The 17,564-nt window shown below is 44.6% G+C and overlaps 1 protein-coding gene across 9 annotated transcripts in view; it reads left to right on the plus strand.

Moving 5' to 3' along the window:
• DYSF (dysferlin) overlaps nt 1-17,564 on the plus strand; it is a 203,515-nt gene that overhangs the window by 71,866 nt on the left and 114,085 nt on the right. For 7 of the 9 annotated variants that reach the window (XM_069977165.1, XM_069977169.1, XM_069977161.1 and 4 more), the window contains exons 15-19: nt 3,053-3,096; nt 6,443-6,525; nt 8,850-8,885; nt 12,854-12,969; nt 13,526-13,639. In XM_069977165.1, the coding sequence (XP_069833266.1) occupies nt 3,053-3,096; nt 6,443-6,525; nt 8,850-8,885; nt 12,854-12,969; nt 13,526-13,639 (393 nt within the window). The remainder of the gene's footprint in view (nt 1-3,052; nt 3,097-6,442; nt 6,526-8,849; nt 8,886-12,853; nt 12,970-13,525; nt 13,640-17,564) is intronic. The other 2 variants (XM_069977168.1, XM_069977162.1) reach the window with 1 other exon arrangement.

Genomic DNA, 17,564 nt, shown 5'->3' on the forward strand with positions numbered 1-17,564 from the left:
CACACTGCCCCATATACTGTATATCCCATCACACTGCCCTATATACTGTATATCCCCATCACAGTGCCCCATATACTGTATATCCCATCACACTGCCCCATATACTGTATATCCCATCACAGTGCCCCATATACTGTATATCCCATCACACTGCCCCAAATACTGTATATCCCATCACACTGCCCTATATACTGTATATATCCCATCACACTGCCCCATATACTGTATATCCCATCACACTGCTCCATATACTGTATATCCCATCACAGTGCCCCATATATTGTATATCCCATCACAGTGCCCCATATACTGTATATCCCATCACACTGCCCCATATACTGTATATCCCATCACAGTGCCCCATATACTGTATATCCCATCACACTGCCCCAAATACTGTATATCCCATCACACTGCCCTATATACTGTATATCCCATCACACTGCCCTATATACTGTATATCCCATCACACTGCCCCAAATACTGTATATCCCATCACACTGCCCCAAATACTGTATATCCCCATCACACTGCCCCAAATACTGTATATCCCATCACACTGCCCCATATACTGTATATCCCATCACACTGCCCCATATACTGTATATCCCATCACACTGCACCATATACTGTATATATATACCATCACACTGCCCTATATACTGTATATCCCATCACACTGCCCCATATACTGTATATCCCATCACACTGCCCCATATACTGTATATATATACCATCACACTGCCCTATATACTGTATATCCCATCACAGTGCCCCAAATACTTTATATCCCATCACACTGCCCCATATACTATATATGTCCATCACACTGCCCCATATACTGTATATCCCATCACACTGCCCTATATACTGTATATCCCATTACACTGCCCCATATACTGTATATCCCATCACACTGCTCTATATACTGTATATCCCCATCACAGTGTCCCATATACTGTATATCCCCATCACAGTGCCCCATATACTGTATATCCCCATCACACTGCCCCATATACTGTATATCCCCATCACACTGCCCCATATACAGTATATCCTATCACACTGCCCCATATACTGTATATCCCATCACAGTGCCCCATATACTGTATATCCCATCACACTGCCCTATATACTGTATATCCCCATCACACTGCCCCATATACTGTATATCCCATCACACTGCCCCATATACTGTATATCCCATCACACTGCCCCATATACTGTATATCCCATCACAGTGCCCCATATACTGTATATATCCCATCACACTGCCCCATATACTGTATATCCCATCACACTGCTCCATATACTGTATATCCCATCACAGTGCCCCATATACTGTATATATCCCATCACACTGCCCCATATACTGTATATCCCATCACACTGCTCCATATACTGTATATCCCATCACAGTGCCCCATATACTGTATATATCCCATCACACTGCCCCATATACTGTATATCCCATCACACTGCTCCATATACTGTATATCCCATCACACTGCCCCATATACTGTATATCCCATCACACTGCCCCATATACTGTATATCCCATCACAGTGCCCCATATACTGTATATCCCATCACACTGCCCCATATACTGTATATCCCATCACACTGCCCTATATACTGTATATCCCATCACACTGCTCTATATACTGTATATCCCCATCACACTGCCCCATATACTGTATATCCCCATCACAGTGCCCCATATATTGTATATCCCATCACAGTGCCCCATATACTGTATATCCCATCACACTGCCCCATATACTGTATATCCCCATCACACTGCCCCATATACTGTATATCCCCATCACAGTGCCCCATATACTGTATATCCCATCACAGTGCCCCATATACTGTATATCCCATCACAGTGCCCCATATACTGTATATCCCCATCACACTGCCCTATATACTGTATATCCCATCACACTGCTCTATATACTGTATATGTCCATCACACTGCCCCATATACTGTATATCCCCATCACACTGCCCCATATACTGTATATCCCCATCACACTGCCCCATATACTGTATATCCCCATCACACTGCCCCATATACTGTATATCCCCATCACACTGCCCCATATACTGTATATGTCCATCACACTGCCCCATATCCTGTATATCCCATCACAGTGCCCCATATACTGTATATCCCATCACAGTGCCCCATATACTGTATATCCCATCACACTGCCCTATATACTGTATATCCCATCACACTGCCCTATATACTGTATATCCCATCACAGTGCCCCATATACTGTATATACCATCACACTGCCCTATATACTGCATATCCAATCACACTGCCCTATATACTGTATATCCCATCACAGTGCCCCAAATACTGTATATCCCATCACAGTGCCCCATATACTGTATATCCCCATCACACTGCCTCATATACTGTATATCCCATCACACTGCCCCATATACTGTATATCCCCATCACACTGCCCCATATACTGTATATCCCATCACAGTGCCCCATATACTATACATCCTTTGGAGTCCTGGTATTACTAACCATGTTCGCTGTATCCAGTATATGGCCAGGACACCTCCCTCTAGACCAGTGCTTCTCAATTCCAGTCCTCAGGCCTCACCAACAGGTCTTGTTTTGAGGATATCCCATACAAGGACACCTGTGATAATATCTGATGCACTCAGTATAATTATATGACTTGTGAAATACTAAGGAAATACTCAAGATATGACCTGTTGGTGAGGCCTGAGGACTGGAATTGAGAAGCACTGCTCTAGAGTTTTAGAGTTGTAGAATGGCGGCCTTTGCAGCCTACTCAGTGCTGGCCATTCCCACTCACCATAGTCTGACAGACAAGAATATTTAGGGTGTCCCAGACATATGGAACAGAGGCCTCAGCACCAGGTGCCAGTAGTAGGTCCGGCTATGCGTTCTGATTGGCTGCTGCCAGTACCACCCCCGCTTTACTTTGTTCCTGCCCCTATAATGTCCCATCCCGTTGTAGCTGCATATTCTCATGGTTTGATATATATGTCATCCTAGTTCCCATCTATGTGCGAGAAGATGAGGATCCGGCTCACAGACTGGTGAGTATTAACGTCATGATGGAAAGTATGTGCCCCCTATCATAAGTTCCCACACCCATAGAGAACAGGTGCACAGAGCACGTCCAGCCCTGCAGTATGTCCATAGAGAAACATTAGCAGTAGTGTAGTTGTCCAAGACTATGACCTCCATCATAGGGTTCTACCCATGTCCCATGCCTGATCGCCCCTTCCTATAGGTATGCCATTAGCGGAGGTTGCCATATCGCCTGTAGCAGAGCTGAGGTGGCCATGTGACATAATGTGCCAGTATATATACCTGATAGGAATTCCATGAGCTCTGCTACATCAGTATATATGTTACATTATAGCGTTACATTGGCTCCGGGACCACACGCAGTCATATAATATAAGACCCCCGCATTGTGGAGCTATTTCCAGCCCAGTGTGATTCATGGCCCTCAGTGATCTCTGGTAACTCGGGAGGAGGTGGGGGTCCTGCCCCCCACATTATTTCGGCCCCCTATTTCCTGGCCATAAACACATCTCACACCTTTGTCGGCCGCACGTGATGTTTATAACAGCCGGACGCGGAGCGCACGCCAGCTGCTACGCAACGTGCTAGACCGCTTTACTGCAGAAGAAAGGATATTACGGCCGGCAGCGCTGCTTATTTTTAGAGGGCCAGATCGTGTTTCCATATTTAGCGTCGGAGGCCCCCCCCTGGTATAGACGCTCCATAAATCTCCCCCCAACTTTAAAGGGAAGAGAGAACTCTTAATTTGTACTCTTGTTTTATACGTTTCGGGTTGGGTAGTGTTTTCTCTTTTACGGCATCGTTGCCTTCATTAGAGTCTATTATTAGTCGGTCATTTCTGGAAGGTAATAGCCTATAATTTAGGTGTGAGCTGCCTCCTCGCTTCCAAGAAGCGTCTCGCCTTGTAAAAGTTCACTCAGCCCTGGATTCTAGAGCATTGATGATGTGAACCCAGGCAGAAAGTGCCAACAATGGCCGCTAAGTACTTTATCAGACCCGCCACTTGGAGGTTTTTTTTTTTTCACTGGCGATTGTAAAACGGGATTAAAAGTGGAGCCAAACGGTGTAACACTGGTGTAACGACAACAGAGGAAGCCATGATGGTGCCCCCGCTAGATAGATAAAGCTAGTCATATGCGTTATAGTCGGCCTACCCCCATGATGTCAGTAGGATTAGGTAACCGTCTAATGTGAATGGTGTCTTCCCTAGATGTTGGCAGAGAGAAGGATTTCAACATGCCTGATCCATTTGTTCTCAGGGGAGATTAGCCACCAATAGAGGAGTTGGTAGCAGCTTTTTGTCCTGGAGAGATATCTGGAAAGATTTTGGTCAACCCAAGTGTGGTGACCCAGGGGTGCTGGGTGTTTCTTGCAAGGGCTGATGGGAAGGTACTACTATGGTACTTGTCATGGGGCTCAGGGTGGTGTAAGCCCTCTCAGGTCCCAACACTCCCATTAAAAGGCTGTCCTTGCTGTTCCCTTTATGTGATGGTGCAGTAGATAAAAGCCCAGAATCCAGGAAAAAATTAAACAGGTGGAACTTTACTCAGCAGTTTTCTTAGAAACACAGGGGGAGATTTATCAACCATGTTGTAAAGTGTAACTGGCTCAGTTGCCCCTAGCAACCAATCAGATTCCACCTTTCATTTTCCAAAGAGTCTGTGAGGAATGAAAGGTGGAATCTGATTGGTTGTTAGGGGCAACTGAGCCATTTCACTTTACACCATGTTTGATAAATCTCCCCCAGTGTGTTTTCCACTTGAGAAGAAGTTTTGCCAGAGTTTCCCTTTAAAGGAGAAGTCCAGTGTTAGCCATTTTTTAAAAAGAGCCGGGGAGGAGGTGACTGAACATAACAACATGCACCTATCTCCCTGGCTGCAGCGCTGGGGGTCCGCTGTCCTCCACTCCAGTTCCTGGTCCCCCAGTCCGTTGAATGGCTTAGTGGACCTGACGCGTAACAACCTGGGTCCCTGCTCAGACTAGGAAGCGTCCGGAGGGCCAGGAATTGGAGTGGGGGACAGCGGACCCCTGTGCCGGAGTCGGGAAGGTACTATAGGTGCATGTTGTTTTGTTCGGCCACCGCCTCCCCGGCTCTTTAGAAAAAAATGTCAGACACTGAAGGGGTTACTGAGCAGAGGAGACCTGTTCAATTACACACAACACTCTGTTGGGGGGATTTTAGCAACTTTGGCTGGGTTGCAATAATACTTAAAAAACTTAGTGAATAAACTGTACTCATAGCAATTAAGTTCCATCAATGCTGGAGAGATTCCAGTGGTACAGGCCCCAGGGTTGCTCAACCAGGTGGAGCTAGCCCCTTGGACGTATGCCATGGGAACCGAGCTGTAGGCAGTGGGGTACATCGGCTTAAGCAACTTCTCCAGCTGCTTTAGAGTAATCCCTGTTCCGACTTACAGCACTTTGTAAGAACTTGAAAGCAACAATCCCCCACAACGTGAACAGGTGTGGTCCCCTCGCTTTTGTTAGTTATCCCCTTGGTTAGTTAGCAGGCCATAGCCTGGGTTACAGGAACATGAAGAAAAGAAGTCGGCATACAATCTCTTAGGTACTCAGCAACCAGGCCACAGGGCCAGGCCATGGAAAGAACTCTCCCAGGAACTCGGCTTTGGTGCAAAACTACTCTGAAACCTACCCTGATTACCAACCTTATCACTAAGGGACAGGACTAGTTTCCTATCGGTGGTAACTCGATATCTGTTAGGGTAGAATCTGGAGAGAAGCTTCTAAAAAAGGCCTCTGATAGACCCAGAGATAGGGAGGTGGCTGGTTATTCTCCTCTTATACACATACAAGTGATATAATAAAATTCACCCCTTAGCATCCTGCAGTGTGCTCGATATAAAGAAATAGTTACTCAGTGCCGACCATATACTTACACAGAAAGCCGTGGCACACGGCTCATTTACATTTACATATATGCGGAAATCAGGAGAGATCACTGTCGGCTGAGCCAGGTGTATGTGTGTATCGGAGGATCATGAGGCATGACTAGAATATATAACTCTATAAAAGGGCCCCTGAACCACTTTGTACCTTTATATGTAGAGAAGCTTGAAGGGATTTATAACAGAGATTGCCTATTAACAGAATAGACCATCAATGTGTGATCGTTGGGGTGCCGACCCCCAATACCCAGCTGTGTGGTGGAGCCCATACTCTGGCATCCATACCCAGTGAACGGAGCCCGAAGGCTTGTGCCGTCTTCTATGTAGTAGAGTCACAGACCAGCACTACATCAGATGGGGCTCCACCAAACAACTGAAGGCCAGGGGTACCGGGGGTCAGCACTCACTTTTATGGTTACTTGATGTTTTTCATTGTATGTTGTAGGGATCGGCTCACTCACAATGACATCATTGGCACCACTTACCTCAGCATGTCCAAGATTTCTGCTCCTGGGGGGGAGATGGAGGGTAAGTGCTGCCTGTTCCTCCAGGCATGACGGAGCGGGTTTGGAGCTCACGTGTTTCTGAACCTCCATCCTGCACGATGTACTGACTGCATGGACTTTATGGGGCATTAGGTTTCTATAAAGCAATGAGATAGGAGGAGGCAGTCATCTAGTGATACCTGCATACTGATGGCATCCTTATGGGAACGTCCAATCATATAGTCTGTATAGGCCATAGCACAGAGTCCACAGTACTAAGGAGACCCTGGTCGAGCTCCAGTATATAAAGCTCTGAATCCCTTATGTACCCAATCAGTCTCTTATATAGGGGCGGATTCTGTTACTCACAATGCTATTCCCTATATAAAGGGAGTTCCTATATAGGTTGTTACGTAAGTGAAAGTGTACCTGGAGAACTGCAACCTACAGCCATAGAGCATGCTGGGAATTCAGGTTACACCAGTCTTAGAGGGTCCCATTTGCGGAGTGCTTGCATGATTTTCAGCTTTTGTGAAGCCACCATGTTCTTTGCTTGTACTGGTATCAGTTACACTGTGTACATTAGTATACATGTATACTGTACATAGCTATAGCCGTTCATTACATGTGCATCAGTATATATGTATACTGTACATGGGTAGAGCCCGGTCATTACATGCACATTGGCAGTTGTGTAGCGTGGGTTGGCAGCACCTATGGCAGGTTAAAGTATTGCCCCCAATAGGTAGATAATCCCCTCTATTAAGTAGAAGCCCCCAGTAGGTACATAATTCCCTCCATTAGGTAGAAGCCCCCAGTAGGTAGCTAATTCCCTCTATTGGGTACAAGCGCCCAGTAGGTATGTAATCCCCTCCATAAGGTAAAAGCCCCCATGAGGTATGTAATCCCCTCCATTACGTAGAAGCCCCCAGAAGGTATGTAATCCCCCATTGGGAAGAAGCCCCCAGTAGGAAGTTAATTTTCTCCATTAGGTAGATGCCCCCAGTAGGTATGCAATCCCTCTATTGGGTGGGTAGATGCCCCCAGTAGGCATGCAATCCCTCTATTGGGTGGGTAGATGCCCCCAGTAGGCATGCAATCCCTCTATTGGGTGGGTAGATGCCCCCAGTAGGTATGCAATCCCTCTATTGGTGGGTAGATGCCTCCAGTAGGCATGCAATCCCTCTATTGGTGGGTAGATGCCTCCAGTAGGTATGCAATCCCTCTATTGGTGGGTAGATGCCCCCAGTAGGTATGCAATCCCTCTATTGGTGGGTAGATGCCTCCAGTAGGTATGCAATCCCTCTAGATAATCCCCTCCAATAGGTAAATGCCTTAATAAGTAAATAACCCCCATTAGGCAGATGCCCCTAGAAATAGAACCCGACAATTAGGTAGAAATACCCAATATGTAGACAATCCCCCACAAATAGGTAGATGCCCCCAGTAGGTAGATACCCCACCCCCCCCAATTTAGAAGAAGCAATGTGGAGACAGCACGTCCAGAAAAACTTCGCTTTTATTCACACCAGTGCAACGTTTCGGCTCTTATTGCAGCCTTTCTCAAGGCTGCAATAAGAGCCGAAACGTTGCACTGGTGTGAATAAAAGCGAAGTTTTTCTGGACGTGCTGTCTCCACATTGCTTCTTCTGGATTAATATACGTACCTGGGTCCGGTTCGGTGAGACTAGCACCCATTTATTTTTTCACTTTTCTGGTGCTGCTGGAACCTGCAGTTCGTCCCCCCCCCCCCCCCCCATTTAGAAACTTTCACATAGTGAATAGATAATCCCCTATTAGATAGATGCCTCTAGTAGGTAGATACCCCCTAAAGGTAGGTAATTCCCCCTAAGAACCCTGCCCCTGGGTGAGTGCCCCATACAGCTACCCCCACTGCACCATATACCCCCGGTCATTGTGTAGTACACTGGGTATATGAGGTCTGTGAGTTTGCACTATCACCACCGCACCACCACCAGCTAATCTTTCTGTCTTTCCCGGCCCACCCCTGGATTTACTGACCGGGACACCATCGTAGGGATCTATGAGGCTGTCAGTCGGTGACTAGATCCGCAGTTGGGTCGGGGCCATTGGCCATTATAAAGGTGCAGAACTGAACCCATAATGCACTGGTGTACGGCTGTTATATAACATGTAGCCCTCATATTAATCATCCATACGGTTGTGTCTGTGAGTAATTCTTTAACTCCTTCAGGACCTGATCCCATTCACTCTTGTGCATTGAATATAATCCTCCATATCATGTGACTCACCGATTGTATAATCTCCAGTAATGATGCAAGACGACCCATCCATGTGACATCATTGACCTCATCTCTAACCAAGACTTGTTTCTTTGTGCTTCAGATGAGACCACGGGAAAGCCGCCCGCCACTCTTAACTGTACGTCCTATGAGATCTCCTATAGGTTCTGCTCCATGGTGTCCATAGCCATCCTATGTGATTAGCATATGCAGCAGAGGTGATGTCGGTCGGCTCTTGTAGATCCATCCTTCTGCACTTTAAATGGGTTCTCCAGGTTGTATGGAAGTGATATTAATAGGAAACTGATGATCTGACTGTAAATCACTCCAAAGTCCCTCCCACATTGTGCTGTCTAGCCTTACAGGTAACACAGAATCATAGTGTTACCTTTAAGGAAGCTGTCTGTGTCAGCAGTGCTGCAGACACGGCATCCTATAGCAGAGCTGCAGCACCACGGACACAGACAGCTTCCCTAACTGTAATTTCTATTCTAATTATAATATGCATTAAAGGGGTACTCCAGCAATTTTTTTTTCTTTCAAATCAACTGGGGTGAGAAAGTTATATAGATTTGTAATTTACTACCATTTCAAAAACTCCAGTCTTCCAGTACTTATCAGCTGCTGGATGTCCTGCAGGAAGGGGTGTATTCTTTCCAGTCTGGACAGGGGTGGAAGCAGAGAGCACTGTGTCAGACTGGACAGAATACACCAATTTCTGCAGGACATACAGCAGCTGATAAGTACTTGAAAACTGGACATTTTTTAAATAGAAGTAATTTACAAATCTGTATAACTTTCTGACACCAGTTGATTTGAAAGAGAAAAAAACTTTAGCTGGAGTACCCCTTAAATACAAACATTAGAGCAGGCTCAGAATCTAGCAATATGTAACTGGGACCAGGGCTTGAGCAGCCCTGCACTTCCCAACACAGTCATTGGTGGCAGCAGAGAGGCCATTTCGCTCCTTACTCCTGCCACTCAATGTAAAAAAAAAAGATTACAAAGAAATGTAGGGAAAAAATGATTTGCTGGAATAAAGGGAAACTAACAGCAGGCTAGTACATACAGACGTGCTGGTACGTACTGCACCTGGAGGCCATTTTTGTAGTTGTTCTTTGCAAAATCCAAATAGGGTGTACTGTTGCACAAGGAATCAGCATGAAAACGCCTCCAGGTACTCAGCAGCGGAATTGTAGGTATAAACCTGCTCTTAGTTTCCCTTTAACTCCTTGACATCCTGAAATGAAAATGTATGTTATGGACAGTTGTCAGTTGTTGCTATAGAACATATGGGGGTTTCCAAAAATGAATTAGTGGCCTCTCTGTCTGTCAATCATCCTTGCACTACATGCTGACAGGCAGAGAGTGGTGACTAGTCACGGGTGGTGACTAGCTCAGTAGTGTTTCACATTCATCTCAAGGGGACAGAGTCTACCTATTGTTGTCTATGTCCATGAGTCTTGCTGTAAAGCATGTCACTAAATGCTGTTAAAAACAGCTCAGGCAATATGGCCGCCCCCATAACAATGTACAAATAGAGAAATAAAAAAATTAAAGTCAGAAAATAGAAACAGATTAAAATAAAAGAACAAGTTTAAGGTGACACATTCCCTTTAAAGCAAAAATATAAAAAAGTTTTGATGAGAAAACAAGAAGCTTTTTTGGTCTCTATCCCACAAATCGCCTAGTCCTTAGAGGGCTATACTCCTGGAGAACCCCTTTAAATGTGATTTTAATATTGAGTAACCTTACACCTCCCTTTACTGTTTTTCATTTACATCCTGGTTCTTAAACCTAGTCATCTCCAGAGCTGCAATCACCATTCTGCTCAGTAGTGTCCATAGAGTGTACAGGCCATGCTGTATTGTTCTGTATGTTGTTGGCTGGAGTATAAGGTATGGTAACGCGTGGGATTGGAGCAGGATGAGTTAGTATACTGTATGTATCCGAGATGTTTTCCGTGAGATGTGACGCCCTGCTCTATGAACAAGCTGCCGCCACCGCCCGCACGCTCCACCATTATGCTACATTGCTTGGGCTCCACATCCTGAAGACATCTGGGACGGTAGTAATGTATGTAGTTACTGGGCACCATTACCTGTCCATCCTGTGTGGTGTCTCCATGGAATGGGTAATGGTGATGTAATAGTACTGCCAGACGTCATAGAGAACCTCAGTCCCCTCCCTATACACCTCTGCCGGACATCACTGGAGGGACTCTGTGCTCCATCATGGTAGGCAGATGTCTGTAGGGAGGCTGACACTTGGGGTACAGGATAGTGACACTTGGGGTACAAGACAGTGACACTTGGGATACAGGAGAATGACACTTGGGGTACAGGATAATGACACTTGGGGTACAGGATAATGACACTTGGGGTACAGGACAATTACACTTGGGGTACAGGATAGTGACACTTGGGGTACAGGATAATGACACTTGGGGTACAGGACAATTACACTTGGGGTACAGGATAGTGACACTTGGGGTACAGGATAGTGACACTTGGGGTACAGGATAATGACACTTGGGATACAGGAGAATGACACTTGGGGTACAGGATAGTGACACTTGGGGTACAGGATAATGACACTTGGGGTACAGGACAATTACACTTGGGGTACAGGATAGTGACACTTGGGGTACAGGATAGTGACACTTGGGGTACAGGATAATGACACTTGGGGTACAGGACAATTACACTTGGGGTACAGGATAGTGACACTTGGGGTACAGGATAGTGACACTTGGGGTACAGGACAATGACACTTGGGATACAGGAGAATGACACTTGGGATACAGGAGAATGACACTTGGGGTACAGGAGAATGACACTTGGGGTACAGGATAGGGACACTTGGGGTACAGGATAATGACACTTGGGGTACAGGACAATTACACTTGGGGTACAGGATAGTGACACTTGGGGTACAGGATAGTGACACTTGGGGTACAGGACAATTACACTTGGGGTACAGGACAATGACACTTGGTACAGGAGAATGACACTTGGGGTACAGGATAATGACACTTGGGATACAGGAGAATGACACACTGACACTTGGGGTACAGGATAATGATACTTGGGGTACAGGATAATGACATTTGGGGTACAGGACAATGACATGTGGGGTACAGGATAATGACATGTGGGGTACAGGATAATGACACTTGGGGTACAGGATAATGACACTTGAGGTACAGGTTTGAGACACTTGGGGTACAGGATAGTGACACTTGGGGTACAGGATAGTGACACTTGGGGTACAGGATAATGACACTTGGGGTACAGGATGATGACACTTGGGGTACAGGATAGTGACACTTGGGGTACAGGATAATGACACTTGGGGTACAGGATAGTGACACTTGGGGTACAGGGTAATGACACTTGGGGTACAGGATAGTGACACTTGGGGTACAGGATAGTGACACTTGGGGTACAGGATAATGACAATTGAGGTACAGGATAGTGACACTTGGGGTACAGGATAATGACACTTGGGGTACAGGATAGTGACACTTGGGGTACAGGATAATGACACTTGGGGTACAGGATAATGACATTTGGGGTACAAGATAATGACACTTGGGGTACAGGATAGTGACATTTGGGGTACATTATAATGGCACTTGGGGTACAGGATAGTGACACTTGGGATACAGAATAATGACACTTGGGGTACAGGATAGTGACACTTGGGGTACAGGATAATGACACTTTGGGTACAGGATAGTGACACTTGGGGTACAGGATAGTGACACTTGGGGTACAGGATAATGGCACTTGGGGTACAGGATAGTGACACTTGGGGTACAGGATAATGACACTTTGGGTACAGGATAGTGACACTTGGGGTACAGGATAGTGACACTTGGGGTACAGGATAATGGCACTTGGGGTACAGGATAGTGACATGCTGACACTTGGTGTGCAGGTTAATGACACTTAAGGTCCAGGACATATAACACACATTTGGGGTGAGTACATTTCCCCCCCTCTTAGTAATCTTATATGAATAGGAGCAGATGCCAGGACACTCTATGTTTCTCCATGAGTCTCCATGATAGTCACTATGGACCTCGGTGTGTTTTTATTCTAGTTGATGATAGTCTGGGATTCCTTCCAACCTTCGGACCTTGCTATGTGAATCTTTATGGAAGTCCAAGGGAGTTCACGGGATTCCCAGATCCCTATGAAGAGCTCAATATGGGGAAGGTAAGAGACCATTTGTACTATGGGAAGAACAGAGTGTCGAAAAAACAGCAAGGAGACAGTCCCACCACCTGTGTGCGGCCTCACCCGTATCTCCATGACTTACATGGTGGCCACACATTCCTCAGAGCTCTACAGATGTTGTAGTTCAGTCTAGTTACCATTGTTACCATTCCACTTTTTTGGTCACCATGGTCTTTGAATTTGTCCATGGACAATCCCTTCATCACTTTCTGCCCCATAGAGCCAATAATTGCCCATTCTTGCGTCAAGACAGGGCATCGGGGGGGACTTTTTAATGTCCATGGAGAACCCCTTGATGTGGACACATTGACACGTTGATCACTAGCACTTTTTGCTCCCACCATTAGTACCTGCTTCAGAAAATATCTTTTTTTGATGCTGCTGCTAGTTCCATGGACATCTTGGCCTGTCCACCACCTTTCTCAGTTTTCAGTTCATCCATCACGAAGGCTTTCACCATGTACACTCCGGCTACACCCTACTCTGTTACCGTCCCATAATTTCCATTCCAATGACCTTTCCATTGATCCGCCAGGGAGAAGGAGTAGCCTACCGAGGACGTGTCCTCCTGGAACTGGACACCAAGCTGGTGGAACATACCGAGCAGAAGGTGGAGGACATTTCCTCCGATGACATCTTTCGGATTGAGGTAAGAACAGCTTTTGGCCAGTGGATCGGATGACTTCTCGAGAGGCAGAGAGAACATCTGTTAATTCCTCTATTCCTCCTAAATGATCGAGCAGATTTCTTACCGTTTACCTGGGAACGATTTGTGGACTGGAACGTTCTCGCTCATCAGGAAGACATAAATTAGCCTAATTGGGTTGCGGATGTTTTCCATTTTTTTTTTCTTTTTCCAATGTCGGAATTCCACATGGAGAGGACTAATTTGTGTTCTGATTGTTTGTACAAGTCCTAAATACAGCCGGGGGAGGTTTGATGGACTACGTGATGGGATCCTGCGGGTTTCACTTCCAGTCCATGAATCTCTGCCGGTGGAGCTGGTCGGGATACAGTGCGGTTGTTTTTATGTAATCCTGTGGACCATAGAAAGAGAAAGTGATAGAAAAAAAACACATAAGAAAATGTATATGTGACTATAAAAAAGAGAACCACATACAATACGGGGAGTCCGGTTACCTGATCCTACAGATTTAGCGGAGTCTTTTTAACGCCCTCGATGATATCCAGCTCTTCACTATATTAACAATAAAAAAAACAACATTTTATTATCAATGACAAAAACTACACAACTAGCAAAAAAGAATAAGAAATATAATATAAATATTGTCTATGAATGAAATATTGCCTTTATAAGTGTCATATAGTGCCCATACTGTAATCCCTACATAACAGTGTCATACAGTGCCCATATAGTAATCCCTACATAACAGTGTCATATAGTGCCCATACTGTAATCCCTACATAACAGTGTCATATAGTGCCCATACTGTAATACCTACATAACAGTGTCATATAGTGCCCATACTGTAATCCCTACATAACAGTGTCATATAGTGCCCATACTGTAATCTCTACATAACAGTGTCATACAGTGCCCATACTGTAATCTCTACATAACAGTGTCATACAGTGCCCATACTGTAATCCCTACATAACAGTGTCATATAGTGCCCATACTGTAATCACTACATAACAGTGTCATACAGTGCCCATACTGTAATCACTACATAACAGTGTCATACAGTGCCCATACTGTAATCCCTACATAACAGTGTCATATAGTGCCCATACTGTAATCCCTACATAACAGTGTCATATAGTGCCCATACTGTAATCCCTACATAACAGTGTCATATAGTGCCCATACTGTAATCCCTACATAACAGTGTCATATAGTGCCCATACTGTAATCCCTACATAACAGTGTCATATAGTGCCCATACTGTAATCCCTACATAACAGTGTCATATAGTGCCCATACTGTAATCTCTACATAACAGTGTCATATAGTGCCCATACTGTAATCACTACATAACAGTGTCATATAGTGCCCATACTGTAATCTCTACATAAGTGTCATACAGTGCTTATACTGTAATCCCTACATAACAGTGTCATACAGTGCCCATACTGTAATCCCTACATAACAGTGTCATACAGTGCCCATATAGTAATCCCTACATAACAGTGTCATACAGTGCCCATATAGTAATCCCTACATAACAGTGTCATACAGTGCCCATATAGTAATCCCTACATAACAGTGTCATACAGTGCCCATATAGTAATCCCTACATAACAGTGTCATACAGTGCCCATATAGTAATCCCTACATAACAGTGTCATACAGTGCCCATATAGTAATCCCTACATAACAGTGTCATACAGTGCCCATATAGTAATCCCTACATAACAGTGTCATACAGTGCCCATATAGTAATCCCTACATAACAGTGTCATACAGTGCCCATACTGTAATCCCTACATAACAGTGTCATATAGTGCCCATACTGTAATCCCTACATAACAGTGTCATATAGTGCCCATACTGTAATCCCTACATAACAGTGTCATACAGTGCCCATACTGTAATCTCTACATAACAGTGTCATATAGTGCCCATACTGTAATCTCTACATAACAGTGTCATACAGTGCCCATACTGTAATCCCTACATAACAGTGTCAGTCTCCATACTGTAATCCCTATATAACAGTGTCATACAGTGTCCATACATAACAGTGTCATATAGTGCCCATACTGTAATCTCTACATACCAGTGTCATACAGTGCCCATACTGTAATCCCTACATAACAGTGTCATATAGTGCTCATATTGTAATCCCCACATAACAGTGTCATACAGTGCCAATACATAACAGTGTCATACAGTGCCCATATAGTAATCCCTATATAAAAGTGCCATACAGTGCCCATACTGTAATCCCTATATAACAGTGTCATACAGTGCCCATACTGTAATCCCTACATAAGTGTCATACAGTGCCCATACTGTAATCCCTACATAGCAGTGTCATACAGCGCCCATACTGTAATCCCTACATAACAGTGTCATACAGTGCCCATATAGTAATCCCTACATAACAGTGTCATACAGTGCCCATATAGTAATCCCTACATAACAGTGTCATACAGTGCCCATATAGTAATCCCTACATAACAGTGTCATACAGTGCCCATACTGTAATCCCTACATAACAGTGTCATACAGTGCCCATACTGTAATCCCTACATAACAGTGTCATACAGTGCCCATACTGTAATCCCTACATAACAGTGTCATACAGTGCCCATATAGTAATCCCTACATAACAGTGTCATACAGTGCCCATATAGTAATCCCTACATAACAGTGTCATACAGTGCCCATATAGTAATCCCTACATAACACTGCCATACAGTGCCCATACTGTAATCCCTACATAACAGTGTCAGTCTCCATACTGTAATCCCTATATAACAGTGTCATACAGTGCCCATATAGTAATCCCTATATAACAGTGTCATATAGTGCTCATATTGTAATACCCACATAACAGTGTCATACAGTGCCAATACATAACAGTGTCATACAGTGCCCATATAGTAATCCCTACATAACAGTGTCATACAGTGCCCATATAGTAATCCCTACATAACAGTGTCATACAGTGCCCATATAGTAATCCCTACATAACAGTGTCATACAGTGCCCATACTGTAATCCCTACATAACAGTGTCATATAGTGCCCATACTGTAATCCCTACATAACAGTGTCATATAGTGCCCATACTGTAATCCCTACATAACAGTGTCATATAGTGCCCATACTGTAATCCCTACATAACAGTGTCATACAGTGCCCATACTGTAATCCCTACATAACAGTGTCATACAGTGCCCATACTGTAATCCCTACATAACAGTGTCATACAGGGCCCATACTGTAATCCCTACATAACAGTGTCATACAGTGCCCATACTGTAATCCCTACATAACAGTGTCATACAGTGCCCATATAGTAATCCCTACATAACAGTGTCATACAGTGCCCATATAGTAATCCCTACATAACAGTGTCATATAGTGCCCATACTGTAATCCCTACATAACAGTGTCATATAGTGCCCATACTGTAATCCCTACATAACAGTGTCATATAGTGCCCATACTGTAATCCCTACATAACAGTGTCATACAGTGCCCATACTGTAATCCCTACATAACAGTGTCATACAGTGCCCATACTGTAATCCCTACATAACAGTGTCATACAGTGCCCATACTGTAATCCCTACATAACAGTGTCATACAGTGCCCATACTGTAATCCCTACATAACAGTGTCATACAGTGCCCATATAGTAATCCCTACATAACAGTGTCATACAGTGCCCATATAGTAATCCCTACATAACAGTGTCATACAGTGCCCATATAGTAATCCCTACATAACAGTGTCATATAGTGCCCATACTGTAATCCCTACATAACAGTGTCATACAGTGCCCATATAGTAATCCCTACATAACAGTGTCATACAGTGCCCATACTGTAATCCCTACATAACAGTGTCATATAGTGCCCATACTGTAATCCCTATATAAC

Source organism: Dendropsophus ebraccatus, chromosome 7 (genome assembly GCF_027789765.1).
Source record: "Dendropsophus ebraccatus isolate aDenEbr1 chromosome 7, aDenEbr1.pat, whole genome shotgun sequence".
Classification (NCBI taxonomy): domain Eukaryota; kingdom Metazoa; phylum Chordata; class Amphibia; order Anura; family Hylidae; genus Dendropsophus; species Dendropsophus ebraccatus.